Consider the following 27464-nt stretch of genomic DNA (forward strand, 5'->3'; position numbering starts at 1 on the left):
TGGTACCCCTGGCCAAGGTCACCCACAATAACTTGGGCGTTGTGGAAGGATTCATGATCACAGTCCATGGCATCACTGCCACCTAGAAGACTGTGGGTGCCCCTCTAGGAAGCTGTGGCATGACAGCGGTGGAGCTGCCCAGAATATCATCCCTGCATCCACTGGCACTGCCAAGGCTGCATGTGAGCAAGGTCATCCAGGAGCTGAACCGGAAGCTCACTGGCATGGCCTTCCATGTCCCTACCCCCAGTGTTAGTCATGGATCTGACATGCCACCTGGAGAAAGTTACCAAGTACTATGACAGCAAGAAGGTGGTGAAGAAGACATTGGAGGGCCCGTTAAGGGGCATCCTGGGCTACACTGAGGACCAGGTTGTCCCTGCAACTTTAACAGGGATGCCCACTCTTCCACCTTTGATGCTGGGGCTGACAATGCTCTTTAACAACTCTGTAAAGGTCATTCCCTGGTATGAAAAGGAATATGGCTATGGCAGCAGGGGGGTGGACCTCATGGCCTACATGGCCTCCAAGGAGTGAGAAGCCATGGACCATCCACCCGAGCAAGACCACAAGAGCGAGAGAGGTCATAGGCTGCTAAGGAGTCCTGCCCCAACTCAGCCTCCAACACTGAGCATCTCCCTCACGGTTTCCACCCCAGACCCCCGAGAGAAGGAGAGGGAGCCCTATTCTCTAGAATACCATCAGTAAAGTCCACTGTACCCACAGGAAAAAAAATCATATATATATAAAATAAAATAAAAACTTTAAAACATAGGCATACAAAAAGATTGCATAAAATTACTTTCAGGATATATACAGGTGTAAAGAAAATTCAAGTGAATTCTGTGTTTAGACATGGTTTGCAGCCCCAAGATATCTCATTATATAATGTCAATACTCCCAAATTAAAAACAAAACCTCATCCCAAGCATTTGAGATAAGGGATATTCAGCATATACTCCCAAGACAAAGGGCACTTAGGCCCCGGAGAAGACATAAATCTTGAATGTGAGGATGGACAGCAGCATGGAGAGACACCGGCTAGCTCTTCAGATGCTATGTACGACTGTGTGGCCTCGAGGAAGCAGCCAGTTTTATCCTCAGAAGTATAAATGATATTAAAACCCCACACTGCTTCCAGTGATTGAAGTGGCAAAGGCCTTGGTACAGGGACCCGCAGCCTGACCGGGGGTTGGGGAATGGAGGATGGGGGGGGGCGTACAATGCGGGGGATCAGAACAGCAGCATGGCCCAGTGGCTCTGTGACAACAAGTAGAATTTCAGCTTAACTGAACATGGAACAGATGGGATCATAATACCCATAAACGTGAACCTTAATTAAGCACTTGCTACGTGCATGCACTGTGCTAAACACCACCTCATTTACTCCTCCACAAACCTTCTGAGACAGGAACAGTTACTTTCCCCACTCCTTTTTCCCTTTGGTGCTGAGATAAGGAAACACACTTTTCAAAGTAAGTGGGGGGACCAAGCAAGATGACCAAGCTAGAGCTTTCACAGCTATGCTGGCAGAGGACACAAGGGACCTCTACCCCCTATTAACAGAAATGAAAACTGAGATGCAGAGGGAATGAATTCTCAGCCAAAAGCTTCGATGGGGACTTTTGTTTGTTTGTTTGTTCTCAAGAAGCAAGGAGGAGAGAAGAGAACGAAGATCAGTCTGTCCCATCAAAAGCCAAAATATGCTCTTCCATGCAGGGCTGCTGGGAGGGCCCTGGGCCTCATCCGAAAATGGCATTTTTTAAAGGAGCCTCTTCCTTGTGCCTTCAGGTTTTTCTCACATAAGATACAGATCACTGGCCAGTTTATTTTTGGAGATATCATGGTGTCACCCTGTACCTGACAGACTTCTTCTGTCCTTATGTCAAGAATAGGAGGATAAGGACAGGTGCATTCCACATGCTGTCAACAGAGAAGAAAGAGAAGTACTTAAAATGTTACAGCACATAAGCCCGGTGCCCTGCTGCACCCCATCACTGCCTTTTAGTCTCTACAACCTATATGCCAAGTGTCTTTAGAACAGACCCTAGAAGGTTGATCGGGTTCAGCCTGAGGTGGTGCCCTGTGTTACTGCAGTCACGTAAAAGCACAGGAGGGAGTGCCCAGAGACACAGGTTGGGATGCCCGGGGACACAGGTTGGGGTGCCCAGGGACACAGATTGGGGTGCCTGGTCGGTGCTTTCAGTCCTTGAGCAGGGCGAGCACTGTCCCGATGCACGATGATGCATCAAGAACTCCTGAGGACTCAAACACATTCCATCCCACCCCAAGTCTATGCCCACACCACCAGCCTGTCTGTCTGTCCCCACCACCATCACCACCGCTCCCCTCCACTGTGGGAGATGTCTCAGGCCTGTCAACTTCCACACAGAAGCCTGAGGTCCAGGACTGTCTAGAACTGTTAGTCAGGTTACATGCATGTAAATGATGTAAGATGCACATGACTGGATGGCCTCCTCAATTCCCATCCCAAACCACGTCTTTGATGTCTGACTATCTGTGGGCCCACCCAAACGCCTCCCAACACAAAACAACTTACTTCTTCCTACACCCTTTACCCATTGCCAGCAAGAGAAAGCATTATTTCTGAAACAAAGCCAAACAAAAATGGCTGCTCTTAGGCTCTTTGATCGAACAGACGGCAAACACAGTCAAACGAGAACGACCCTTCGCTCTACTCCCACCCCTGAGATAGCCATTCTGGAACGAGTTTAGCTGCATGAATCCTGAGTCAGGATGAGGCCAGAAGCAAAGGTGAGGATTATTCCTTGTGCCTCAAGTGATCTCATCCAAAAGACCCCACTGGGACCCTCCCTGAGATCTTATTCAAAGACACACATCAAACCTGATTAGACACAAGCACTGTATGACCAGTTGTTGGCTCTTAAGTACATAATAAACCCTTTTAAAGCTGTTTACGTATTTCAAACTTAAAAATAAAAAAAAGATCAACAGAACTATTCACTGGTGATGTCCATTTCAGTTTCCAAATTACCGTGTGGAATGGTTAAACAAGATAAAATGTCCGTCTCACTGCACCCACAATATCTCCTCAAGATCTCACTCTCGTGGCAGACAGTTGGATAGAAAATGTATACTGTCATGTCGGCCCCAAAGCAAACTGTGAAGACCGAGTTGCCTCCCAGCTCAAGCTCCTGTAAGATCCCAAGCAGCATCGGTCCCTGTCTCTCCACCGAGCAGCATCAGTCTCTGTCTCCCTGTCTCCCAGCTTGAGCACTCGGTTCCAATCAGCCCACCTCTGTCCTGTGACTTTGCTTTTCATTACCAACATTCTCAATCCTACTCACAACCCCACATGCTCAGTGAGTTCTTTCAGAAGCACATTCTCTAAGGCCTGGATAGAGAAGCCAAAGCCCAACCAAAGGTCATCATTTTAATAATGGACTTTTCATCTGCTCTAGCTGGGATAGTGATGATCGTGACAGGCTGGAATCCATCTTCTGCATCTTCACCTTCTGAAGAACACACTTATACATTTCTTAGGAAAGCGTGTGCTCACCTGTACAGCTTCCATCACTATAAATGTAAGGAAAGCATATGTAGAGCAGGCCTGGGTACAGATGCGTGCACTGTGTGCCTATGTGCCCTTCTGAAGCGGGTCCTTGGCAGGTATCTTGGAACTTGGATGTGAAGAGGTCACTGTTAACTGATTATGTGTGGCTCATGGTGCCTGGGCTACATAAAAACAATGCGGCTTATGCTTACCTTCTGGGTGTCTGGAATTTGGATACCTGCCAGGGAGGAGGTAACACGCCTACGTGATAGGTGCCTTGAATAAAGCCTGTACACTCATCTAATGAGATTCTCTGATTAGCAACATTTCACACTTGTCACAACTTATTTTCGGGGGATGAAGCATATTCTGTGTGACTTTACTGGCTTAATGTCCTTGGAAGGCTGCCCCTGGGTGCTCTTGGACTTCACTCACGAGCCTGGCCCTTGGTTGATTCTGTACCCACTTGATTCCTATTGTTTGTAGTGGTAAACACAGAATCAGTGAGCACTGAACCAATGTTCCTAAGGGAAACCTGCAATTTCTATGTTCGTGTCTCATGCAGATTAGACTATTTTGTCCCAAAAGGAACTCACTACAGTGACTCTATTTTCTTTATATTTCAAAAGAAAAGCCAAGGTTCAGAAATGTTTGGTGACGTGCCCAAGGCTGGCTCACTAAGAAAAGCAAGCCAAGGTTAGGCCTGAAATCTGTGTGGCATTTGTCCCAATACTGCCACCGACACCTGACAAGAACCCAATTAAAGGAGGAGGGCTGGATTTGACTCTCAGTTTGAGGACACGGGGCACCATGGTGGAATCATGGCAGCAAGAGTTTAATGGAACTGGTCACAGTGTGTCCACAGGCAGGAAGAGAGTGGTAAACACAGTGTTCAGCTTGCTTTCTCCGTTTATCTGGGACTCCAGCCTGAGGAACAGTGTCACCATATTTAAGTCTTCCCACCTAAATCATTTTTTTTTTTTTTGGTGTTTCAAGACAGGGTTTCTCTGTGTAGCTTTGCACCTTTCCTGGAACTCACTCTACAGGTTGGCCTCGAACTCACAGAGATCCTCCTGCCTCTGCCTCCCGAGTGCTGGGATTGAAGGCATGCGCCACGACGGCCCTAAATCATCTTGATGTAAAAACTCCCAAACATGTCCAGAGATTATCTTCTAGATTCTAGATTCTGTGATTCTGGATCCTGCTAAGTTGACAATTACTGTTAGTCATCACAAAACCTTGCAACAGGACCCTGGGCCAGAACCTCCATCCTCTGGGCATCTTTGCAGGAAAGAGGAAACAGAAATGCAGTGCACCACCTTGTCTGACCTTAGAACATGCTCATGGAGTGACTCAAATACTGTCGTCACCTTACGATCACTCAAGACTTGCAAAAGCACCACCTGTACAAACATGGGGGTTACAAATACAGTTGAGTGAGCAGCAGACCTTGGGAAAGGCCCCAGGTCAGCTCCAGGCCTCCCTTCCTACAGAGGCACTGGGAAGAAAACTACTGCGCAGACTGGCCGGCGCGAGCTTGCAGCATGAGGTGGTGTCAGGGTGAGGTGGGGTAGAGCCTCAGATGCGGCTGGAGCCTGCGCTTCTGCTGCGCTGTGTTGAAGCGCGGCCTCCAGTTCTGCGGCCACAGCTGGAGGGACTGTGGTTGCTTCCTCCCTCTTCGAGGTCAATAGGAACTGTGGGGAAGCCCAAGGGAAAGGAAGCCTGATGAGTCACCTCCCAGCTGTCCCAAGGCCTGAGCATGAATGTCCTTTTCTGTAACTAATATGCCCAAAGCTTTTCTTCTGGAAAACCCTGGCCCTGCTAGTGACATGGCAAATTGGCTACAGTGCCAGGCTCAAAACCCACATATGGGTCCAGAAAGAAATGAAGAAGGCATTAGTCTAAAAAAGGCAAAGAAGTCCTTGTGTCTCATCATCCCGGCTCATCATCAGAACGAAAGGTAGCAGCAAAGCCTCGTGATGAGAACCATGCCTATTTCTGCACACTCAACAGACTCACAGACACTGGCTCCTCACTGTGCTGTTAAAAAAAAAATAAAAAATTAAAATTAAAATTAAAAAAAGGAAAAAGGTATAATATTTATCTTTATTCCTGGTTCTTGGCAAGAGCTTCAAAAACCCTGAAATTTCCTCGTAGGAGTGGTGTTTGTGTATTTTTATTTGTTTGTTTGTTTATTGTTGTTGTTGTTATATCTAAGAAGTTCTTTTAGATTTGTGCTAACGAGGTGACTCCTGGTAGGCCTTTAAATAATTTGAGGGGAGGGCTAGCCCTGTGGATGATAAGAGCATTGGAAGTTTCAGGCCCGACTTCACCTCCAATGGTGAGGAAGGAGGCTGGAGACTGAGGCCCACGACACGGCCAATGACTGCTCAAGTAATGAAGCCTCCACAAAAACCCACCAATGAGGTCCAGGCAGCTTCCAGGTCAGGGATCAGACGGATGTGCTGTGAGCAGGGCACATGTCGAAAGGGCATGGAGGGTCTACAGCACCTCACTCCGACACCTTGTCCCAGACATTACTCTGTTTGGCTGTTCCTCAGCAGCAACCACTCCAATCAAACTCTAATTGTAAGTATGGTACTTTCCAGAGTTCTGTGAATGTTCTCATAAAGTATCAAATTCAGAAGAAAAATCATGAGAATTTATAGTCAATCAGATGGAAGTGCCTGGGGATACCCAGGACTTACAGTTGTATCTAGAGTGGGACTCAGTGGGACTGGGTGGGACTGACCCTGCAGACCTGTGGAGCATCAGAAACTGCTGGATACCCAGCAGGAGTCAGATGGGCAAGACAGACCATCTTTCCTGTTCCTCTTCGCTCCCTCTCTACTAACTCTCCTCTTCCTATAGACAAAGATTGCTCATCCTCAGGGACCTAAAACCATGAATACAAGGAACATAATTGCCTTTCCCCATCTCCCTAATTTTACTATTTTAGGGAAATTCGGCTATGCAGGCATCAGGTGGTAAGTTGGCGTGCACTCACAGAGGCCCTAGAAAACGACTTCCACAGACACCACGTGAGACATCTGTTCTAGTGAAACCTCCGGAGCACCAGCCGTTTTGGTAAAATAGTTTATATCACTACTGTTACTTCAGAAAAACTATGACTTGGAGTTCTAGACAGTAGAATTCAGCGTGCGTGTTACCCCCTTCCTTCCAGAGAGCACAATCGTACTGCAGAGATGATTTCTGAACCTAAGAATGACTCCACAGTGGCCGTGACAACACCAGGGAGTGCTATCAATGGACAAGTCATTTGGAAGACTCGCTTGCTTGAAGAAGAGACCGGACTATTGACAAACCACAATGGGGGAGGAAGCTCCAACTTGAAATACACACGGCTACAGAGAGAGGCTCTTTCTTCCCCAATAGAGAGCCCTGGAGAGCCGCCAAGCTTGGAGTCAATGGCTACTGACAGCCACAGAATGTTCTAAAAAGAAAGTGACTGTGAGGCAGGAATCGGGGCCTCTGAGCAGAGAGTTGTCTATGGAGCAGCTGGGCCCAACTACCCCGAGCCCTGCCCTGTGTGGGCTGCAGCCTCCAGGGTTTCTTCCCAGCTGGAACCCTTGGACGGCTCTCTCCGGAGAGGAAGGGCTGCTGTGGAAGGCAGGCCCATGGGAGCTGGTGTCCAGGCAAGGAAATGACTCAGACTCTGGGATAGCTAGCTACAGGGTAAAAAGAGGTCAGTGAAGAAGTCACGTCAGCCTGGGTTAAAGTTCATGCCATTACACCCCAGGTCAACATTCTGACTTCATCACTTGTGTGGTAAGGGTTGCAGCAAAGGTCCTGAATCCGCTTGGGTCCTCTTTACTTACCCCGACGGGACGCCGGCCTACGGTACAACCTGATTCATGGCAAGTTGTCCCAGGCAAGAAGGGAACCTCCTGGATAAATCAATCTACCACCGTATAAAAAGGCCATCCCAGCTGTCTACACACGGTAGCATGGTCCTCTGTTCGTAAGCATAAAGTGTCGATAGAAAATTTGCAGGTATATAAGGAAAAATCACAGGGGTAGAGCCTGCAATTACTACGAACTCCACGCCTCCAACCACCTCCACGTTCTCACAAGTCCAGAGACTGTAAGCCCGAGATCAAGCTGTCGTCAGAGAGCTGGTTTCTAAGGCCCTTCTTGGTGTGTCTTCCTCATGTCTTCCCAGTTCCCCCTCCAGAGGTGTCTTGTTAAAGTTTCTTCACCTTACAAAGCACACGAGTCATACAGGATTAGGACCCATCCAAATGACCTCATTGTAACTTAATTACTTTTTTAAAAAGTCTCTCTCCAAAGACAGTCACATTCTTGGGGGTAGACTATTACAACACCAAAATATAAATGGGATATATATGTTATGGACATAATTCAGCCCATAACAGCATGAAAGAAAAAGTCTGAGATGAACAACCCAAAGCTTGCCAAGAAAAAGCAGAAATGATACAAGGAGCCAAAAAAAAAAAAAAAAAAATGTTAAGGTTAGTACCATTTAAAAGTTTTCAAAAGAAGATCTCACAACCTGAAAAACACACTTCAGTGGAAAAAAGCAATCACGAAAATTAAAGCTTTCTTAATGTTTAAAACTGTAGCATTCCTCCAACACAGACATACACATAGACACAGACACACACAGACTCAGGCACACACACACACACACACACACACACACACACACACACACACAGAGACACACACACACACACCCCAATTAGAAGAGTCGTGGAGGAGGAGAAAGACCGTTACAGATGTCAGCAAATCTACATAAAACACTGGCTCAGACAAAGAGGGGCTTCTGTTGAAAACAGCATGAAAAATGGGGAGTTTGAAGTGAAGAATTCTAAACTTGATTTATTCCGAGATACTTATTTGCTTTAGACTTTTTTAGAAAAAAAAATACAAACTTAGGTATGCATGTTAAAAATGTTGTGGACCAAGGTGGGTGGCCTGACTGAGTATCCCACTCTTGGGTGGGGACGGAAGAAATTAGTTTTCCCATAAAACTGTCATTTCCCAGCTCCTAGATTTATCTGGAAAGCCCACTTCCATCTGCTCACAGTCATAGGAAGCCCAGCCTCACTCCCTGCCCTTGCGTGCGTGCATGTGTGTACACACACTTGGCACTGAGGTCCACATCTGGCTGAGTTATCTCAGGACCACGAGGCTTCTAGACACCACTGGCAGCAAGGATTAGAACTCCCTTGGTTGTTTCCAAGCCCGGCTAAGAACCGAAGGACTGTCTTAAAAGACGTCTTACCTAACATTTATATATGTGAAATACAACTCACAGAGAGTCATTGATTTGGACAAGGGACCAAGCCAATTCGGAGTGGTTAAGAAAAATGAATGCAATAAGCAGGCACAGATCACAACAGCCAAGCTTTAGTCCCTCCTAAGCAGACACCTGCCTCAAACAAGGTGAGTCAAACAAGTCCCTGGACCTCTCTGATGTCATCTCACTCCTGTTCTATGTCTGTAAACGCTGCCTGGCCATGTTGTAGCCCCAGTTCTTCAACCAGAACACCCTTCTCCATTTATAGACTCATTCATTAAAGCCAGTTTAGTATCTGAACTAAGTCTGTTGTGATTTTTGTCTGTGTAGCCCTGGCTGTCCTGGAACTCACTCTGTAGACCAGGCTGTCTTCAGAGATGAGTGCTGGATCAAAGGCGTGCACCACCACCACCACCACCACCGCCCAGCATGATTCTGCCTTTTGACAGTCTTTAGAAAAGGGAGTGGTGAGACACACCCATTAACTCAGTCTACAGGTCTGTTTTTGTTTTTTTGTTTTTTTGTTTGTTTGTTTGTTTTCAAACAAAGATCTATGTTGTGAAGGCAAGGAGCAGTGAAGGATTCCCGCAGACTGCTTCCAATGTGGGCACCACACACTGGCCTGTTTTATGTTCTTGACCTTGTGAAATGGGTCCTGTGAATCCCCTTGATAGATTCGGACAGACACTGAAGACTGGCTACCTTGCTCAAGATCATTAGGCTAGTAGGTCTGAGAGTCCCATCACTATAGATAACACCACCATGACATTCATCTGGACAGTTCAACAGGTAGTTCCAGTCTCCTCCTGCCCCAGCTAGATATATGGTGGATTATACCTCATGGTGGCTGCTAGGGCCAGCTGATCAGGGTGGCCATTGAGGCAGGAATCTAACTGATTTGTCACGTTGAGGGCAAAGTATGTAACTGCAGAGACAAGCGCCCCAGAGCTCTCTTACTTCCTGGTGTAGCGTCCAGCAGGGTCTGACACAGTAGCTGTCCCACACCAGCCAGTCCCAGCACAAATCGGAGGACGGCAGGATCAAAGCCACAGCAACCCTTCCAGAAACCACTTGTTGGATTTTGCTATCCTAGCAAAGAACAAAAACTTTCTATTTGGAAAGATTTTTAAAAGGCTTTTTTCCAATTACATTTCTATGTGAAATGTATTTCATTTACAACATCCAAAATGATGTATTGCAATGAGCCAAATACATATAAGAATCCAGCTAGCTTTACTTCTCCAAACACAAGCATCCAAAACCATAGGGCAATGTGATTACGGGTATACCTTTGAAAAACAGTTACTTTCCATAAGTTTGTTTAAAATATATAATAACTTATTATTTTAAATTTATATTTAATAACTTTTTACTTGTCTCTTAATTTTAAATTCAGTATCAAAAGAAATAGGAAAAGAAAAAAAACTCTCAAGATATCTCAATAATTTTTAAAAACATGAAGGGTCCTAGACCACAGTTTTTGAGAACCAGTTACTAGGTGAAGGTCACTAAAAATTAAGTCTATACAGTGATATTAATAGCTGAATAGCCTAAAGTATTAATGACAGAGATACCCAACACAGCTGTTACTCTGTGTGTGTGTGTGTGTGTGTGTGTGTGTGTGTGTGTGTGTTTGATAACCTCCCCTTAAAGTTTTTAAAAAAGAACTGATGGAATCAAATGGGAAGTTGCTATTCAGAAACACTGGAGGCTATTTCATCACACGTCTCTCAGGACAACACTTCACATTTTAGAAAGACATATTAGTAAGCCCCGTCAAATAATATACATCAACCCTGTGCATATCATGGCACATGTATGGAGGTCAAAGGACAACCCTCCGGACATGGTTCTCTCCTGCCACCTTGTGGGACCCTGGGACTAAAAGCAGGTTGGTTTTGGCTAAGCAAGCACCTCGTCTTCTGACCCATCCCGCAGCCCAGTTTCTTTCATCAGCTTGCTCTTCTTCTAACTTACACAAGCTAACAGAGTAGGGAAATTTCACCCTGTTACAACTTCACTGCTTTCTACCACCTGCCAGTTTTATCTCCAGCACCACAGTGAAATACGAAAACAGAAGATGATTTTCTACAGATAACCAAAAAGAAAGAGTCTGACACTGGGGCTGGGGAGATGGCTCAGTGGTTAAGAGCACTGTCTGCTCTTCCAGAGGACCTGGGTTCAGTTCCCAGCACCTACATCTTAGCCCATAACCATCCATAACTCCAGTTCCAGGGGATCCGACACCTCTTCTGACCTCTGTGGGCTCCTATATGTGGTGCACATATACAAATGCAGTCTTAGAAATACACATACACATGAAATAAATATTTTTATAAAGAACCCTGACACTGGATAGGACAGGAAGAAGTGCCCCCTCCTCGGACACCTTATCGGTACAAGACTAACTGTCATGGAAGCATAAGGAAACACTTCAAGAGACTTCAGGACTTCAGGTACAGTGGATTAGAGCAACTTGCTGCTGTAAAGCTTAAAGAAATCACCTCAAGGGGCTGGAGGGATGGCCGAGCAGCCAAGAACACTGTCTACTCTCGCAGAGGACCCAGGTTCAGTTCCCAGCACCCATATGGTGGCCGACAACCATCCTTAACTCCAGGTTCTGGGAATCTGACACCACTTCCTGACCTCCATGGGCACCAGGCACACATGTGGTGCACACACATACTTGCGGGCAAAACACTCATACACATAAAATAATCTTAAAAAAAAAAAAGTTTTAAAGAAAGAAATCACCTCAAAGGGTAAGACAGTATAGACTTATGGGTAACTCAAACATTTTCGTGTAAATGCGGCTAATCTGAATTAGGTGGCAACTGACCAAAAGACACAGCAATTACTCAAATTCACTGTTGTTGTCCAAGAACAGTAGTAGAGACGGAGGCTGAAATCCGCTTCACTGGCTTTGAAGTCAAGATGCTCCTCCAGAGACCCGGGGGGGGGTGTGCTTTCTGCCTTTCTCAGCTTGCAGAGCCTTTGAACCCCGTTTCTTCGTGGCTCCTTCCACTATCTTCAGAGCTAGAGGGTACCATCTTGTCTCAGACATTGCATTGCCTTACTCTCCTCTCAAATCTCCCTCTGCCTCTCACCTCCAACCTTTCTTTCCTTTTGGTGGTGCTAGACACGAAATTGAAGGTCTAATGCCTACTTGGGGAGTGCTCTCCAACAGAGCTAACACCCAGACCCTGCATCCCTTTAGATACCTCTAACTGCGTTTAGGGTCGACCTGCATAATCACAGATAGATACCCTTCCTGTCCCAACTGACTCAACTTGACACACCTGCAAAGTCCCTTTTGCCCCGATAGGGCAATAGTTTAGTGATGGAGATGTGCCTCTCTTACCAAGTTTCAGGGAGGTAAATACACAATTTTATCCTCACTTTTCACAATGAAAATTCAGCTAGGAATTCTAACAGATCTGTAAGTGGTAATCCATTAATATGTATGTGAAGTTTTGTTTGTTTGTTTTTTGCTGTTGTTGTTTTGATTTTTCGAGACAGAGTTTCTCTGTGTAGTTCTGGCTGTCCTGGAACTCTCTTTGTAGACCAGGCTGGCCTCGAACTCACAGATCTGCCTGCCTCTGCCTCCTGAGCGCTGGGATTGAAGGCGTGCGCCGCTGCCACCTGGCAGTGAATGTGAAGTTTCGAGAGCACCATGTCCTTCAACAAGCAGTCATATTTCTAGCTCTCTGAAGGACTCACTGGTTTCCTTGCCCCAGAATTGATGTTAGGAAGACAAGTGGCCTTCCCTGCCACCCTGTTCTCCCATCCCCTACATACAACAAACCAGTGACATATAGGCTCCCATCACTGGGATTTCCCCTTTGCTGCTACTCTTTCCTTTTTCAGGCCTGGTCATTGCACATGAACAAGTAACTGGCATTGACCGGTTGCTCTTAATTCCCTATGGTGAGAATGAAAACTGAATTCCTAAGTTAAAGATAATTTGATCCTTTGACTCTGTGGTTACGTTCTAAGTACAATGCATTTATTAGTAAGGTTTGACCCTTTGTTCCAAAATGGTCTGGCTGGACATTATTCTAGCTGATTGCTTCTCTAAGGAAAATCAAAGCAACCATTCTGTAGCTCCATGAATCATATGGAGAGATTTACAACACACGTCTCCTCTGTCTGTGGCCCTGACTTCTGTGATATACATGAGTCACGGTAAAAAGCTCCAGGTGGGCCGCAGGCCTGACCCACCTAGAGACACCACGGTCTTGCTTCAGTTTAGCAAAAGGAATAAGGCTGACTGTAAGCCTGTCAGGGACAGGGTTTGGTTTGGTTTTTATTCTGAGAGTGTCCATTCTTGTGAGTGAAAATGGCTGAGTCTGCCCTATCTCTGAGGAGAAAACACACCAGAAACCACCCATGTAAGTAACTGCGGGCTCCCTGGGAGGCCACCACAGAGAAACCCCGCTTATGTTGGCAGCTCATGGAAAAGTACCCCATGTTTGTCTAGATCCACATGTATCTATCTGACTGTGGGATGGAGATGGAGGGATACAACGATGGGGGTAAGCTATGTGATAGAGAGAGAAAGAACTGGGCCAGCGACCATAAGCTCTGTGTGGCCCAGGTAAGTGTGAAGGCTCTGTGCATGTGTGACGTGAGCATATGGAGTCAGTGTAAAACTGCAGTACTGACTACATCCTCTCAATACAGTCGATGAGGCGCGGCAGCATGATGAAATCAATCTGCTCTCCACCCCTGATGTTCAGATCTACTTGTAAAGCTCTGTGGTAGGCAGCTTTACAAGTAGACAGCTCATCAGGGCTGCAGGTGAGACTGAACCTTCCCACAGGCTGGCCACAAGGGGAGTTTCTCCCACTGTGTGGGTGGGTGCGATGTAAACATGAGGGTCACAAAGGTGGACTAGTAGCATCAGTAGCCGGCAAGACACAGTATCAGCAGGACGTCTATTGTTGTTGGCTTTGAACACAGAAAGGGATGTAAGCCAAGGAATGCGGGTGGCCACTAGAAGCTGGAAAAGGCAAGGAAACCAATCCCTCCCGAGAGCCTTCAGAAAGGAATGCTGATCTCTTGTTGATGCATTGGTTTTCACCCAGCGAGACTCAAGGCAGACATGTGTGCTACCAAACTAACATAAGACACTAAGTCTCTGTTATTTTAAGCCGATACTTCTGTGATCAAATCATAACAGGAATCGGACGCTCACCGAGACATGACCTAGGCTTTGAGGGGTGTTAAAGCACCCCAAGTAATTCTGATAGTCACTTAAGAGGAAGTCACGCCAGTATGCTTGTTTGTGCTGGGAAACACATGGCAATTTGACCTGCGAAGGTAGTGAGTCCCACACAAAACCATGCATCTTTTATTCTTAGTCACGTACCCACAGATACTGTGGCCGGCACACACCACAGGATGACATGTTCGTCAGTTTAGGTCAGACTCCCCCCACCCCCAGGCAAATTTCCTTGAGATAAAAAATAAACAAACACCAGAGAGCCAAGGTTGTCTTTTAAAAATAAAGCTTGTTATCTTACTAATGCTGTCTCACAGCGAAGGAACTGCCCAAATGCCTGGATCAAACGCAAATCCATAATTGGCCTATTCATAGCACCAGCAGGACAAGGAACAAACTGTCCCCCCAGTGCTAAGCTGTCGCAAGCCACATTAGGACTGTAGAGACAGAGGGCTCTCCACTTGCTTACGAGTTTATTTGCGTGTGACAGATGCTCAACAGCTGGATTTGTTTACTTATGATAGGGAAATGGACTGAAACCATGGGAACGATGACCACATTCTTTCTCGGGATCCGGGAGGGAAGCGCCTGTTGTATGGTTTTGGCAAGTGCAGCCTCCCTGCAGAGAGCGACTCCAGTCCACTTCCAGGACTTCCACACCTACCCACACATGATGCTTTAACAGCACCTTTGCCTCCCTACCCTGTCCTCCTTGGCTAGGAAGCTGGTATAACAGAAAAGCAGCCGTATCAGAAAAGGGTTTCAGTCCTGCCTTTTATAAGAGCCGTGGCATTCCGAGGACTCTCTGCAGCTCTGAGCTTCATTTCTAGCAATGAGGACATCGTTACCTCCCTTTCCTCGTGTGGAATACATGACATGATGTGGACAAGTGTGCTCAGCACAAAACGAGAGCCGCTGTGAACACCAGTGCATCACGTCCCTGCTGAGGCTTCTCTCACCCTCGTCCTGCCTTCTCACTAAGCTGGGACTGCGCCAGCTGCAGACTGAATGTTTCCGTTTCGGACCTCACTGCATCTCTGGTCGGATGCATCGAATTGGGACTCACAGTCTTGACTCACAAACCTCTGGATTTCGCTGCGTCCCTCACAGTGACAGCACTGCTGTTTCCTGCATGCATCCCACCCTCTGCTTCCATGGTTATCCTTGTTCAGGTTCTTACCCCCTACATAACTCAAGCACAAGAGCCTCCCAAGTCCTAAGGCTCCAAACCACAGTAGCCTACAAGTTCCTCTTTCTCAAACCATATCTGTCACATCAAGCCCTAAACAGACACCTTGAAACTTTTTTGTCCCGTGGCCTGGTCATTTATGATAGAAGAGAAGCAAACTCCATTGGGTGCAGAGATGATATGAGACCCACACAGCTTTATTATGCTTTGTATCAAGGCACCAAACACTGCACAATTTCACATCCTCCACAGAGAAAAAAAAAGTTCTTGGGATAAACAGATCATAAACTATTTCTCAAAATAGTAGGGCCAGGTACGGTCAGCACACGACTGTAATCCCAGCCCTTGAGAAGCAGATGCAGAAGAAAGTAATGCAAATTCAAAGCCAGCCTGATCCACATAGAGAGTTCAAGGCCACCAGGGCTATAAAAACCAAAATTAATTAAATTAAAGCAGCCACTGAGTACTGGAAGGTTTTGAGTGACATTTCTTTACACGGAATTTGGGAACTGCAATGTAAACTGTCGAAAAAGCACCACATCTGTAATAAACCACTGCAGTCGGCTGGCTGCAGACGCCCTCGGCGCCGCATGATCGAAAGTGAGTCAACAGACACTTGAGCCTGTGGGTTTACACCAGTGGCTGGCGGCCTCAGACTCGTTCTTACCATTCTGCTCGTCCAGCTCATTCCCGATTTCCTGGCCCATTTGTTTCTGGCGACTGATGATGGAGGAAAGAGCATCAAGGCCTGCGTCCTGTTCTAAAAGAAAAGGACAAACAACTGACTAAAAATCCAAGGGAACCATTTTAAAGATAATATAAACATGTATATACACATATACAAACATTGATAGACAGACACACATACATAGAGATCCATCTATCCTGCAAGTGACACTCTTCACCATGGCTAGCATTACGAAAAGAAAAAAACATAAATACTTACTTCATACCTCATACCGAAAGGACTTCCTGATCAATTAAATATGAAACAGGAATTCTATTAAGTTTGACTACACCAACATTTAACCCTCTAGTATGTAATACAAACAGAACATGTAGTCATCAACAAGAACAGGGTGATGTTCTGATATTTAAAGTGGAGAAATAATATAGACAAAAACAATACCAAAGACTTGTAAAAGGGAAATAAGCACATAAACCCACTGACATCATTAAAAATTTTGTATTTGCTTATAACGTGTGTGTGTGGGCACGCACGTGCATGCACACAGGCGCACACATGTTGGAGCTAGAGGACAATTTGTGGAGTTGGTTTCCTCCTGCTACTACCCGTGTCTCAGGGCTCAAACTCGGGTCATTATGCTTTGGCTGCAAGCACCTTTACTCAGTGAACCATCTTGCCAGCCTGGCACTGCAAATTTTTAAAAAATACAAATAAAAACCAATAATAAGAATTGAGGACTTAGCAGATTTGTAAATATGGAAAAGAATAAGGATGGGTGTGAGGAACTTGTAGTCCTGAACACTGGGTAGTACAGAAGGCAAGTGAAGACAAGTTCAACTCCCTGATAGAAATCCTTCAAGACTTCAATCCACTCACTCCTACTAAGTTTAGAAAATGTGTATAAAAAATATACAGCAAAGCAATAATGCATCTACCAGGGCCTTCCCTACAACACGTCCCTCACGCTGGAGATGAGCTCACTGCCTCTCCGTTTATCTTTCTGACTAGCCTAGAACTCTTCCTGGAGCACTTGGCTGTTTTTTCTCTGCAGCAGGTCCAATGTTTAGTACTGATTGTCAATTTGATAGGATATAGAATCACCTAGAAGACAAGCCTCCCGCCAGGCCTAAAAGAAATTATCTTGCTCAGGTTACATGAGGTGGGGAGACTCACCCTAAAGTGGACTGGGGTCTAGACTATGTAAAAGGGAAAGCTGGCTGCGCATGAGCACAATGTGACCAGCTGCTTCAAGCTCCTGTCACAGGAACTTCCCCACCGTGACAGACTGTACCCTTCGATGCCTGTTTCTTCAAAGGGGCCATCCTGGTGATCTCTGCAAGAGCCTTGCTCCTTTGCTTCCAGGTCTTTGCCCTGAGCAGAGACTGTGGATGAGGTCTACCCTTCACCCGCGCACCATCTGCTGGTTGATGGTGATGCTGTGCCAGCCACGCTTCACTTCTTTACGCTCTGTAAATGACTGTTTCACATAATGGCTTATCTATGAGAGCAAAACCCACAAAGGTCTTCTCACTTAAGAGCTCACTAACGTCTACTTACAGTTTTGTATAAACCTTTTGTATGGAATTAAATCATTATACTTAGCTCTTTGATTCACCTGGAATGTATTTAAACTTAAAGTGTGAGGTAAGGACCCCTTGGTGACATTTTTTGACAGAACGTACTTTTTAAAAACTATCAACAGCCTGCTGTGTCTAGGGACCATTCCAAGGCACCATTTTACAGCAAAATCACTTTATAATGAGGTCCTCTTGGTCCTTAGTAGCAGCCTCCTGGATGGCCTCCAAGATAAATCTATCATCAAACTCGCACTGCTGAGGGATGTCTATGCTACAGCAAGAGTCTAACTGCATCTGAAGGATAATCCATAGATGGACGGAGGGTCGGCACACTGGGAAATGATGGGAAATGGCTGAAAATGGAAAGCGACCGCAGCTAAGGTTGTCCACGAGGAAAAGACACTGAAGCCCTGCCATTGTTTTAGTCAGTGAGAACCAGCTACACTAACCTTTTCTCCTGAATTTATTGTCTCCTAGGGTCTCCCTAATGCACAACAAAAAGGAGAAACTCTCCCCTCCTCTTATAATTCCCAAAAGACTAGAGACCTCCTCAGCAGGCAATATTGTTACAGTAAATTTCCATTCCATAGCCCAGACATGGAAGATGCTGGGGAGGTCAAAATGATCGTGTCAACCACCTGAGCTTCTCTGAGCTATAAATTGACATTTCTAAGAGGCAATGGTTTGGCCACTTGGTAATAATCAAAATGAAAGGCTGCTTCCAACAAAAATATCACCAGGACTCGCTGTAGACAATCTACTTATAAACTGTGGAAGTGTGACGTCGTGACAGTTCATTCTCCAAAATCTACCTCCCTCTATCACAGGGTGCAAGGTCACAATAGGTCATTTGAAACATACCAAACTCTGAGTCACTCTTCAACTTTACAATAGTGTAGATTTTAAGACTTGATCACTGTGGAAGAAAAAACAGTGTGTGTGTGTGTGTGTGTGTGTGTGTGTGTGTGTGTGTGTGTGTGTGTGTGTAAGTTACTTCCATGGAAAAGGCGACTTTGCAGATGTGATGAAGATGAAGAGGTCCGAGAAGGAGATGAGCCTGGAGAACCTAGGCGGACCCAGCACAGTCTATTAGTTCCGAGAAACAGGCTGCCCAGCTGCTGTCACGGGGAAACATGACAGAGGGTTAAAGAAATGCAGTTGCTGGCTTTGAAGATGAAGCTATGAGCAAGGAAAGTGGGGATCTTCTAGAAGCCGACAAGGGGAGGGGACAGGTTCTGCCCTAGGGCTTCCAGAAAGGAGCGCAGCCAGCTGACACCTTGATCTGAACCCCTGGAGACCCAGGCTGAACTTCTGACCTTTAAACTTTAGTAATGTGAGTTTAAGTCACTACATGTGTGCTAATTTATTGTGGGAGCACTAATACAATCATTTTCGAGAGTCCCTTTGGAACAATTAGGTGTGTAGATACTTCCTATATTTAGACATCCAGGAAAATGGTCCTCTAAATAACAATCACTCAACTGTGGGAGGACAGTTTGGTGGCAGTAGATAAAAAACAAAGGGACAGTCATCAGAACATATTATGCCAAAAATAACAAGCCTGATTCTAAGCAAGCCACTAAATCTAACCAATTTACAGAAACTCTCGAGGTCAGAGGATATGCTCGACAACCTAGGGGACATGCACTGAAGGAACTAGCTAAGAAGAAACTGCAGGGCAAACAAAGGGTTAACAAAGAAACAGCATAGAAAAACTAGTTTAAAAAGGATCATTCACATCAGTAAGACAGTTCAGGGAAGCAGCTATTAGTCACAACCTACATTCGGACCCTGAGCCAGGTAGTCTGCTTATTTGATTGGACTGAGGAATTATTTCTAATTTGGCAGGAGTGATAACTGCATTGTAGCCCTTTTTAAAAACTAGTCCTAGGGCTGGAGAGATGGCTCAGCGGTTAGGAGCACTTGGCTGCTCTTCCAGAGGATCTGGGTTCAATTCCCAGCACCCACATGGCAGCTCACAGCTGTCTGTAAACTCATTCCAGGGGATCCGACATCTTGACACAGACATACATGCAGCCAATATATCAATATACATAAAATTTAAAAAAAAACAACATAAAATAAAAACCAGTCCTTGGTGTAGAGAGATGGCTCAGAGGTTAACAGCACATACTGCTTTGCAGAGGGCTTGAATTCAGTTCCCAGCACCCACACTGGGCAGCTCACAATCACCTGTAACTCCAGCAGATCCAATCCTCTCTTCTAGACTCCATGGGTACCCATATTCACATGTGTACATAACCACACACAGACACATGCATATATACATAATTTAAAAATAAACATATCTTTTAAAAAGTTCTTCTTTTTATAAGCATATTTTAGAGATGTTTAGATAGAACATTCTGAAGTATTCACCATTGAAATGACATAATGTCTAGGGTTCACTTTAAAAGTAATCTCAGGGCATAAGCATAAGGATAAGAATTCAGCCCCCAGAGCCCATAGTAAAAGCTAGGTGTGTTGTAGAATATTATTTTAACTAGGCAAAGATGTGTTACATTTGTTTATGCTGTGGAATAAGACTTTAACTATGTGAAGGTGTGTTACACATTTCTGCTGCCTTTGTTAACGAAGAAGAGATGGGTTATTTTTGTTTATGATGCATTTGTTTAATTGTGTAAAGATGTGTTGCATTTGTTTCACTTTGCCTGCCAAAGGCAGCTGATTGGCCTAATAAAGAGATGAACGGTCAATAGTTAGAGAAAGGATGGGGGTGTGGCTGGCAGGCAGAGAAAATAGACAGGAAGGGAAATCTAGACTAAAAGAGGAATGAGAGAAGGAGGAAGAGGAAAAGGACAAGAGGGAGAAGGAGGAGAGAAGGAGGGACACACTTGGGGTCAGAAGCCAGGCAGCCAACAGACAGACACACAGACACGAGAAGCAGTAGAAGTAAGATATACAGAAGGAGAAAAAGTAAAAAGCCCCAAGGCAAAAGGTACATAAAGAGAAACAGGTTAATTCAAGTGAAAGAGCTAGCCAGAAATGAGCCTAAGCTAGACCGGGCACTCAAAACTAGCAAGAAGTCTCTGTGTCACGACTTGGGAGCTGGTTGGTGGCCTCTGCCTGGTACAGAGGTGTGGCGGCATGTACTTACTATCCAAGCACCGAGGTAGTAGAGAAAGGAGACTTCTGGGTCTTGCTGACCAGCCAGCCTAGGTAACTGGCAGGTCTCAGGTCCCAGGAAGAGGAAAGAATAGGAGCAGTAGACAGCTCCAGAGGAACGGTACCCAAAGGTGATCTTTAACCTACACATGTATGAAAAGCACGTGTATGTGCACTACATGTGTGTGCACATACACACAATTCTAGAGGTGGGTAAGTGGGTACATACAGATAAAACCAAACTAGCTATGGGAAGATAATTACTGAAGCAGGATGAGGAAAAGAACATACCTTTACTCTACCATGTTTGAAATTTCCCACAGCAAAAGTTCATCAATATATTAATAAGTAAACAAAAAGGAAGAGGCTAGGGATGCGGCTCTGTTGTAGAATACTTGTCTAGCATGCGCAAGCTAGACCCCAGCACTATTTAAACAAAAGCAAGCAGAGGGACCAAAGAGAGCTAAGCACAGCCCTCTGGTCTGCATGCATGAGGCTGAGAATGTCTTCCTTCCTTTGAGAGTCCAGCTAGTGGCACAGGGAAGCTCCATATGTTAGCAGGAACTTAACAGGTACTCTTGGCTGTTTAAATCCAGGGACCATACAGGGCCTTTCCAGCTTTACAGTTTCTGCTAGACGGAAAGGGTCTGGCAATACTGGATGGTCCTCTGGGTTTAGGAAGCCCAAAAAACACTTGATGTTATGATGTCCAATACCCAGAGAGAAACAATTGTCACCTTGCACTTAATGTGTGGAAGGAATGCTCCCTGGAGAAGAACAGAGAGAATGAGGAAAAGATAAAGTTAAATTAAAAACTAAAAATAAAAAAGATGAAGTCAAGTCAGACAAAGGAATCCATCACTATGTTTAGAAGATCCTCAGAGCAAGGTCTCAGAATAGATGGTTTTATTTTCATTTAGTTTTAAGGTTTTTGGAAAAGGACTCTAATATATCTGGTAGCTACAAGGAAGAGTATCTTCTGAGAATGCTGTCTGTAATTAGAAGTATCCCAAGATTTCCTACCAGGATTTCTCACTGTAAGATGGAGTCTGGCTTGTCACCTTCCTGTCCCCATTTCACAGGAAAATATTTACTGACTATGCGAGTTGATCCTGCTGTCAATTTGATGCGATTTGGAATCACTATGGAAACAAACCTGTAAGCAGGCCTGTGAGGAAGTTCCTAGATTAACTGAGGCTGGAAGTTCCACCTTAAATGTGGGCAGCGCCATTTCATGGGCTGGAGCCCAGACTGAATTCAAAAGGATGGAGGGAGCTGAGGGCAGCATCTGTCTCTCTGCTTCCTCACTGCAGATGCCATGTGACCTTAGTTAAACTCCTGCTGCTGGGACTTCCCCAGGATGGACTCTCTCTCTGTCTTTAAACTGTGAGCCCAAATCAGGCCTCCTTCCTTAGTTGCTCTGTCAGGCAGAGCTCTGTCAGGCAAAGCCTGTGTCCCAGAAGTTAGAAAAGCAACTCCCTGAGACCCGAAGTCCATAGCAAATGTTCAACCTAGAAAGAACAGCTACAAAATAGGGGCAACTAGGCTGTGCTAATTTAGGAACCTCACCGACAGACTCCTAAGCAGAGGTGGGGGACCCACACTCCATGTCCCACTGTCTGACTCGGGGACACAAGCCTGCCCTGATCGCTGTCTCCTTCCTTTGCTCTATCTTCAGATCCTGAGGAGACCAAGTCACTGTCATCACCACAGTTGCCTCTGCTAAGGCCTATGTATATCCCAAGCTACTGCTTAAGTATTGGGCTAGCCTCAGGTAACTGGCTGTCACGAGGCCTAGCTTCTAGACTGAGCAAGAAAGGTATTCACTGCCTGCAAGTCTATGATCTAATAATAAGATTATTTGGGGGTGATTTCCAGAGTATTTCTCAGTCTCCACACTAAAGTACAGAAAGGCTAACCAATACCACAGGCCAAAAGGCAATCAGAAATGTTCTTTTCTGACTCATCTTTATCTAGCATAGGATCCAGCAATAAAGAAGATCCACAGCACATCACAAGGTTCCTGGAGCACAGGAAACGCTACCAAGCATGTGGGGCAAAGGTCACGCTCATGTTTGTGTTTAGCTTGAAAGGTAGCTTGCTATACCAGCAATGCAACAATGGAGCCAGCATTTCAAATCACATTTAGAAAGAGCAGGTTAATAAAGTTACCCAAAACGTGGGCTATTCCACTTCCTGTTCCAACACCCGGAGCCAGAGGCCAGAGGGCTTGCGAGGGGCAGAAATCTCAGTGGAGGAGATGCTATGGCTTGGAGATGCTCCTAAGCAGCAAACAGGGCATGCGCTCACACCCAACCTGAGCAATCCCCAAGTGCAGCACATTCTCAGGGACAAAAAATACTTTTCCTGACTGAACACAGCTTTCCTTGGCAAACAGCAATGACAGGAAAATCCACTTGTATTAGCGCTAGGCAGTGCTCCCAGAAAGCATGGCTGCCACAGAGTGAAGTGCTGCGTGTGAGTTGTGGAACTCCGCGTTAAGCCGCGTCGCTTTCCATCAGACACACTTCCTGTCAAACACAGCAATGGGTGAAGTACACGAAATTAAAGGCACAGGGCGCCAGTGTTTTGTTTACTAGGTAATTTCATTGTGAAGAAGAGTTCAAAATAGAATTAGACTCCTGCTTATGGCCAAGATGGACTGACAGGAACCAGATTTCCTTCTGGCCTGGATGAACACGGAGCAGAGAAAACAGGCAAAATATTCGAATCCACTGTTTCAAGAAACACACATCGGCAGACAAGGCAAGTTCTCTGAGAGGGAGACAAATGAGATGTGCACTAAGTTTGCCCAGACTGCTGCTTGTGAATGCTCCCGTCATGGCGGGGGGCTGGATTCCCAGGTGGAATCCAGTGGACATCTTGAATTGAGTCCAAAGGGGTCAACAGATGAGTGCTATCGAGAAGAAAGTTGCTCAGAGAGAGCCCTGTGGTCTGGCACGGCACGCGCACCAAGTCCTCACCGAGCGTCGCTCAGGGCCCGTAAGACGGGAAAGAGACCCAGGGCTGAGTCACTTCAAAGGGCAGAAGGAATCGTGTTCTAAACTCAACCATGGTAAGACACTGCCTGCATTCCCATTAAGCACCATGCAGAATAGTCAGAGTGGTTTAGGCTCAGTAGTGTAATAAATTACCTCTAGACCGGAGGGAGGCAAACATGTTCTGGAGGGGCCACATAGGAAGCGTTCGAGGCTCTGTGGCTCAACATGGTCCCTAAAGCAGCTATTCAGCTCTACCACTGCCAAGTGGAAAAGCATCTATGGATATTGTGTAAGTGAGTGAGCATGGCTGTGTTCCCATAAAACTGAATTTATGAGCCCTGAACTTTTAATCTCATACAATTTTTACAAGTCACAAAATATTCTTTTGATTTTTTTTTTTATCATTTAAAAAAATTTAAAGCTGTTTTTGACTTGCACACCATCACAAAAAAAATAAGATTTGGTTCATAGGCCAGGGATGGCTGATCCATGCTCTGAAATATTTTAAACATCTCTTTCATCTGTCTTTAAAAACAAAACCCAGGGCCAGTGAGATGGCTCAGTTAGAAAAAGCACTCGCCTCGTGGGTCTGATGATCTGAGTTCGATTCCGGAGCCCATGCAGAGTTGGAAGGCAAGAACTGACTCCACAAAGTTGTCCTCTGACTTCCACATGGGCACCACAGCATGTATGCCCCTATACATTGTACATACGTATAGCCATACATATATGCAATACAAAATATTTAAAATATATAAAAATCAAAGCATGACCCAAATAATACAGCTGTATCTCACAACAACTCACAAAAATATTTCTAGAAAATTCAAAAATATCCAATATTGGAAAAAAAAAAACAACCACAAAACTTGGATCCAAATAAACATTTCCTATTAAGAGCGAAACAAGGCAAGGATATCTATTTTCAACATTGTACTAGATCGCAGCAGGTACAATAAGGTAAGAAGAATAAATTAAAGGTATCTATATTAAAATTAAAAAATATAATTGTCTTACTCATAGATAACCATTATTTGTGTCAAAAAAAATCTACAAGCAGGGCGGTGGTGGTGCACACCTTAATCTCAGCACTCAGGAGGCAGAGGCAGGTGGATATCTGTGAGTTTGAGGCCAACCTGGTCTAAAAGTGAGTTCCAGGGCAGGCTCCAAAAGCTACACAGAGAAACCCTGTCTCGAAAAACCAAAAAACAAAACAAAACAAAAAAACATTCAACAAAAAAAGCTATTAGAGCATATTAAGGAGAATAAGCAAAGTTGCACGATCCAAAAGGCAATAAAAAGATAAACAGCTGTATATATGAGTAGTAATCAGATACTGAACATTTTAAAATACTATTTATAATAAAAGTGTCAAATATATAGGGATAAGTCTGACCAAAGGCATATAAGGTGTGCACAGTGAAAACTAAAAAGCAATGCTAAGAAAAATTAAAAAATAAGTGAAGATTTATTTAGTGATAAGTCCATCTTAGGGATTCAGAGATTCTTGTTGATGTGACATCAGTTCTCTCCTAAATAATCTGAAAAAAAAATGTAACTGCAATCAAAATTACTGCAATCAAAATTACAAATGCTATTGTTTTCAAAAACTCAAAGCTGAATTTGAAGTTCAGATAGAAGTATGAAAATCCTGGGAATACCCAAAATTACTGAGAAAAAACAAAGTCTGCTGGTCTGTGTGGCTTGGTTTAGTGATCTATCAGAAAGGCACAACACTCAAGGTCCCGTAAACACAAACGGAAAAGAACAGAGCACAGAGATAGGGTTATACCTATATACCACTTGATGATTTTTGACAAAGGTAGAGAAATTCAGTAGTGAAAGCAGTGTTTAATTTTTAAATGGCTCTAAGCCAAATAAGATATCCAATGCAAAAAGACCCTGTCTAACAATTCAACAAGATCACAGAGCTAATGTAAAAACCTAACTTCATAAAACTACCAGAAGAAAAAGCAGTAAATCTTGCGGTGTTGGTCGACTGAATGTTTTCTTAGATATAATCAGAACAGAAATCCTACAAGAAGAAACTGGCCAACTGGACTTAAGAACTTCCACAGTTTGAAAGACGCCACTGAGAGGGAAAGAGGAAGCAGAGACACAAGGAAACATCCATAAAGCACGTGTGCGACCATGGGTCACACACTCGGTATCAGCCAGCCAGGTGCCCTTGTGGGGCCCTACATAAACCTGTTCTCTTTCTACAAACAAAACTCAGAGGTGTCTGCCAAGGGAACGGAAAGGACCTATGAAAATATCTTCACGTTAATAAAAGAGTAAACTATTTCAAAAGACGTCTTAGGAAAAAAATCAACACGTGAAGATTCACGTGACAGTCCTGATGCATTAAAAAATTATCCATAGAGAAAGAAGCCAGATCCCCTTCCCAAGAGAGTAAATACTGGATGAGTCTACTCACATGAAACTGTGGAAAACAGAAACCAATTAGGAGTGACAGAAAGCAGATCAGCTGTTGTCTAGGAATGGGGGAGAGACAACAGGAAGACTCTCCAAGAGACACGAAGGAGCCTTCCGAGGACTGTGTTCACTCTCCTGATTGCAGCAATGTGTGTGTGCTGAAGTCTGTCCAATCATGCATATCAAATATGTGCTGCTCGTGATAATGCCATTTATACTTCAATAAAGCTGTCTTTAGAAAGAACGGCATACATATTGACATGGAAAAATATAAGTTAAAAACTATGAAATGGTCATATAGTAAGACAGCCATGTGCCTCGTGGTTTACATAAAATATATGTATTTATACTAAATATACTCATATATGTATATACAAACAAGACTGAGGACACACATACTAATCTACTTCTAGTTTTGAGACTGGAGAAGCAGCACAGAGCACTTCCCATCTTGTCTGTCCCTGATCTTGCTTTATAATGCATTACTTCTAAAATTAAAAAAAAACAACAACAACAAAAACAAGAAACTTAAAAAACAGCACATTAAGCAAATGTGGTGGAACCTACAAATACAAAGGGAAAATTCTGATGGTCCAGACAGACCTGAGGGTAAAGGACAAACTGATGATGGCCAAGTCAGTGGTGCCAATGACATCTTTTCCTCAAGCATCTTGAGGCCAAAAAAGGAAAACAAAACAACAAAAAAAAAACCAAGAGCTTTACAGCAACAATCCTTTTGAGTCTAGTTTTCAATGGAGATAAGGAAAACAGTCAAGGCCAGGGTCAATGCGGCAGGTCGGCGACCCGCAGTCCTGGGGTGATCAGTACCTTGGATAATTTTCTGCTGCTGTTGCCGGATCTCGTCGAAACCCAAACCTCTGGTCTCCTCGGGCTCCTCGCAGAGCCAGGGGTTGGGAGTTCCTCGCTTCATTTCTTCGCTCATCAGGCTGGACCTTAGAACAATAGTAAACGCATTACATATCTCACAAAACACAGCTTGGCTGAAATCACTCCCACAAGCACACTGGCCAGCGTGGCACACTTCAAAAAGTCATCTCCACAATTTATTGCACTCTTAGTTTATCCTAGGAACCATGTCCAGGGCTGTAAGAGAACTGAGGCTAAGACACAACATTGTTCCTAGACAATTACATGGTATGATGAAGATGTGGGGGGGGGAGAGCCATCTTCTACTAATGCCAGCACTCTACTAATCGTCCAAATTACCCTGGACTCAAAAACCAGCCAATTGGAAGTTGTCTGTTTATTACAACAAATTTTTGTTCTTTCAAAGACTTGGGGATATACAAAAAAAGGCACCAATATTATTTTTCATGCAAATATAATACGGTGCTTACAGATTATAACATAACAAAATAAAATTTCCCATTAAAGGGTGTTTG

At 44.7% G+C, this 27464-nt stretch overlaps 1 protein-coding gene across 1 annotated transcript in view; it reads right to left on the bottom strand.

The window, feature by feature from the left end:
• The window catches only part of Stx8 (syntaxin 8), a 257224-nt gene that overhangs the window by 186627 nt on the left and 43133 nt on the right, over positions 1–27464 (bottom strand). The window contains exons 5-6 of the mRNA XM_052756796.1: positions 26890–27014; positions 15900–15992 (exon numbers count right to left, since the gene is read on the bottom strand). Of these exons, the coding sequence (XP_052612756.1) occupies positions 15900–15992; positions 26890–27014 (218 nt within the window). The remainder of the gene's footprint in view (positions 1–15899; positions 15993–26889; positions 27015–27464) is intronic.

This window comes from Peromyscus californicus, unplaced genomic scaffold (genome assembly GCF_007827085.1).
Source record: "Peromyscus californicus insignis strain IS unplaced genomic scaffold, ASM782708v3 Scaffold_3__1_contigs__length_106647218, whole genome shotgun sequence".
Taxonomy (NCBI): domain Eukaryota; kingdom Metazoa; phylum Chordata; class Mammalia; order Rodentia; family Cricetidae; genus Peromyscus; species Peromyscus californicus.